Source organism: Lucilia cuprina, unplaced genomic scaffold (assembly GCF_022045245.1).
Source record: "Lucilia cuprina isolate Lc7/37 unplaced genomic scaffold, ASM2204524v1 Scaffold_2312, whole genome shotgun sequence".
Classification (NCBI taxonomy): Eukaryota; Metazoa; Arthropoda; class Insecta; order Diptera; family Calliphoridae; genus Lucilia; species Lucilia cuprina.
This window is the reverse complement of record NW_025807259.1, coordinates 310-4,069: the sequence shown is the minus strand read 5'-3', so window position 1 is coordinate 4,069 and position 3,760 is coordinate 310. Positions and strand designations below refer to the sequence as shown.

Sequence of the window (3,760 nt, the reverse complement as noted above, 5' to 3'; positions counted from 1 at the left end):
GTTAGTTAGTTAGTTAGTTAGTTAGTTAGTTAGTTAGTTAGTTAGTTAGTTAGTTAGTTAGTTAGTTAGATAGTTAGTTAGTTAGTTAGTTAATTAGTTAGTTAGTTATTTAGTTAGTTAGTTAGTTAGTTAGTTAGTTAGTTAGTTAGTTAGTTATTTAGTTAGTTAGTTAGTTTTTTAGTTAGTTAGTTAGTTTGTTTGTTAGTTAATTACTCAGTTGTTAGTCTTTCCTAAAATATGTACGCATTTACCAACAAATTAAATAATTTATATCGATTTATTTTTCAAAAATTAAATTTCATTTATTTTTCTTTTAAAACTTAAGCTTAAAGTAGACCTTAATCATTTTGTCGGCAGCATCCTTTAGTCCAGCGAAAAAAAGTGGTCGCACTCTGATTATTAGATCTATGCAATAAATTGACTCAAGACACAATTGGTATTTTCAGGCAAATCACAAACGCCCTTCAAAGGGTTAAAGTAATTGTCGCCACAGGTCAAAAGCATTGCTACACCTTTGTTGCACACAAAGAAATCATTGCATTTGGTCAGCGAAACGAATTTAAAGCCATCCGGTTTGTTACGGCACACGAAACGCAAATACAAATCGAAATTGTTGTTGGGTTGTTTTGCTGGTTCGGGTTGACTTTGTGCAGCTTGATTGGTAAGAGGGCAGGGCGGTGTAGTCGTTGTTGCTCCATTACAGGGAGCTGTGGTAGTTGAGCAAGTTGTGGTTGTGGTTGAGGAAGTAGTAGTTGTTAAGCAAGTAGTAGTTGTTGTTGTAGTTTTAGTAGTGGTTGTTTTTGTAGTCGTAGGTTTTGTTGTTGTTAGTGTAGTAGTAGTGCAAGTTGTTGTGGTTGTTGAACAAGTAGTTGTTGTTGTGGTACATGTAGTAGTTGTTGTGGTTGGTGTTGTAGTTGTCTTTGTAGTTGTAGTTTTAGTGGTGGTAGTTTTTGTTGTTGTTGGTGTAGTAGTAGTACATGTTGTGGTTGTTGTTGAACAAGTAGTCGTTGTTGTAGTGCATGTAGTAGTTGTTGTGGTTGGTGTTGTAGTGGTCTTTGTAGTTGTAGTTTTAGTTGTGGTAGGTTTTTTTGTTGTTTGTTTTGTAGTAGTGCAAGTTGTGGTGGTTGTTGAACAAGTAGTTGTTGTAGTACATGTAGTAGTTGTTGTGGTTGGTGTTGTAGTTGTTTTTGTAGTTTTAGTGGTGGTAGGTTTTGTTGTTGTTTGTTTTGTAGTAGTGCAAGTTGTGGTGGTTGTTGAACAAGTTGTGGTCGTTGATGAACATGTAGTTGTTGTTGTAGTACATGTAGTAGTTGTTGTGGTTGGTGTTGTAGTTGTTTTTGTAGTTGTAGTTTTAGTGGTGGTAGGTTTTGTTGTTGTTAGTGTAGAAGTAGTGCAAGTTGTGGTTGTTGTTGAACAAGTACTCGTTGTTGTAGTACATGTAGTTGTTGTTGTGGTTTGTGTTGTAGTTGTCTTTGTAGTTGTAGTTTTAGTGGTGGTAGTTTTTGTTGTTGTTAGTGTAGAAGTAGTGTAAGTTGTGGTTGTTGTTGAACAAGTACTCGTTGTTGTAGTACATGTAGTTGTTGTTGTGGTTGGTGTTGTAGTGGTCTTTGTAGTTGTAGTTTTAGTGGTGGTAGTTTTTGTTGTTGTTAGTGTAGAAGTAGTGCAAGTTGTGGTTGTTGTTGAACAAGTACTCGTTGTTGTAGTACATGTAGTTGTTGTTGTGGTTGGTGTTGTAGTTGTCTTTGTAGTTTTAGTGGTGGTAGTTTTTGTTGTTGTTAGTGTAGAAGTAGTGCAAGTTGTGGTTGTTGTTGAACAAGTACTCGTTGTTGTAGTACATGTAGTTGTTGTTGTGGTTGGTGTTGTAGTGGTCTTTGTAGTTTTAGTGGTGGTAGGTTTTGTTGTTGTTGGTTTTGTAGTAGTGCAAGTTGTGGTGGTTGTTGAACAAGTAGTGGTTGTAGTAGTGCATGTAGTAGTTGTTGTAGTTGGTGTTGTAGTGGTCTTTGTAGTTGTAGTTTTAGTGGTTGTAGGTTTTGCGGTAGTGCAAGTTGTGGTAGTTGTTGAGCAAGTAGTGGTTGTTGTAGTGCATGTAGTAGTTGTTGTGGTTGGTGTTGCTGTTGTCTTTGTAGTTTTAGTGGTGGTAGGTTTTGTTGTTGATTTTGTAGTAGTGCAAGTTGTGGTAGTTGTAGTACATGTAGTAGTTGTTGTGGTTGGTGTTGTAGTGGTCTTTGTTGTTGTTGTTTTGGTGGTGGTAGTTTTTGTTGTTGTTGGGTTTGTGGTTGTGCAAGTTGTAGTTGTTGTTGAACAATTAGTTGTTGTAGTGGTGCATGTCGTTGTTGTTGTGGTCGGCGTTGTGGTTGTTTTCGTTGTCGTAGTTTTAGTGGTGGTAGTTTTTGTAGTTGTTAATTTTGTTGTGGTTGTTGTAGTAGTACATGTAGTTGTTGTTGTGGTTGGTGTTGTAAAAGTTGGAATAATAGGTTTCTCTGTTGCAGTACATGGTGCCTTTGTAGTAGTAGTACATGGTGGTTTTGGTGTTGTAACTTCACCACAGCTTTCAGCTGCACTACACTTCTTAGTCTGTAAATTGAACATTAAATCACCCTCACAGTAGTTCTTTGAGGCAACACAGTTATCCTTGCATTCATAATAAACCTGTTGATTAATAGGATCTAAAGCGTAGCCACTAGAGACTCCACAACAAGGACCACTGCAGCCAGCCGGTACATTTACTTCATTTTCCAATGTCTCCATACAACCAGTATCTTTGGTAACACACATTTGATTCACGGAATCAAAAAAACGGGGACAAGTGCGTAGTTGAGATTCACCATTTTGACATTCATAATATTGAGAACAGCTGCCCGGTACTAAAGCTTTAAAACCGTTTTGCTTACTACGACAAAGGTATTTTGCGTAAAGGTTGGTATCTAATTTGGCCGCCTGAGTAGTGGTAGCGGCCAATGCCAGCAAAATACAAGATAAAACTATAAGAGAAAATAATAAAATTTTAATTATACAATGGGTTTAATTAAATTTTGGGACAGAGAATTTTCGTACCAAATAGAGTCTTCATACTATTGATGCTATTTGCAAAACTGTCTGATTCTTAGAAATTACAGTTGAACCTTATATAGGAAATATTTTCTATGTGTGCTTATATCATTTACTGACTTAATGTATAAAAAGTGTTTGTTTTTTTTTACCAAATATTTTTTAATGGATTTATTTAGTTTCCATTAAAAAGCGAACAAAGTAAAACAAAAACTTTCTTTTTTGGAAAGAAAATCAATGGAATTCTTATCATCTAACATCCAAAAAGTAGCAAGCAGTTATTTATCAGCTACTGATAAGGTTGTAAAATTTGATGTCTTAATTGACATTGAGAAAATTTTTGGTATGTTACCAATTATTATAATGCAATTTTATTGTTTGTAGGCCTCTCTTTTTGAGTAATTTGAAAACGCAAAAAAAAATTAAATGTTTTTAATGGCCTCGCAGTATATGTTTACAATTTTTTTAAAGGTTAACAATTCTTAGTAACATGTGCTTGAAAATGGATATAATTGTTAATAAATCTAAAGTTAACTTGAGATGAAATGGAAAATTCAAATATATGTTTATTAAGCTTGACTGAATGTAACAACCTACTTATGGAATACTGCCTTATATGCACGCTATATTTGCCGTTCTAGAAATGCTGATTTCAAAGGTACCCTGTAGATGCCCGCAACACTATCAATGTGAAGATGTTAAAGCAATAGTA

The 3,760-nt window shown here is 35.0% G+C and overlaps 1 protein-coding gene across 1 annotated transcript; it reads right to left on the bottom strand.

Moving 5' to 3' along the window:
- Nucleotides 1–276: 276 nt before the first annotated feature.
- On the bottom strand, nucleotides 277–3,081 carry LOC111688584 (mucin-2-like). The gene is made up of 3 exons (XM_046955952.1): nucleotides 3,055–3,081; nucleotides 2,419–2,981; nucleotides 277–2,376 (listed from the first exon to the last, which is right to left on the bottom strand). The coding sequence occupies exons 1-3, from the start codon at nucleotides 3,068–3,070 to the stop codon at nucleotides 406–408; spliced, it is 2,550 nt and encodes an 849-aa protein (XP_046811908.1). The 5' UTR covers nucleotides 3,071–3,081; the 3' UTR covers nucleotides 277–405.
- Nucleotides 3,082–3,760: the final 679 nt, after the last annotated feature.

What these genes read in the sequence shown, in the direction of transcription:
- LOC111688584 (XM_046955952.1), bottom strand. An exon ending in CAACTACATGTACTACTACA is followed by an intron (nt 2,377 to 2,418) that starts ACAACCACAACA and finishes ACTACCACCACT; the next exon opens with AAAACTACGACAACGAAAAC.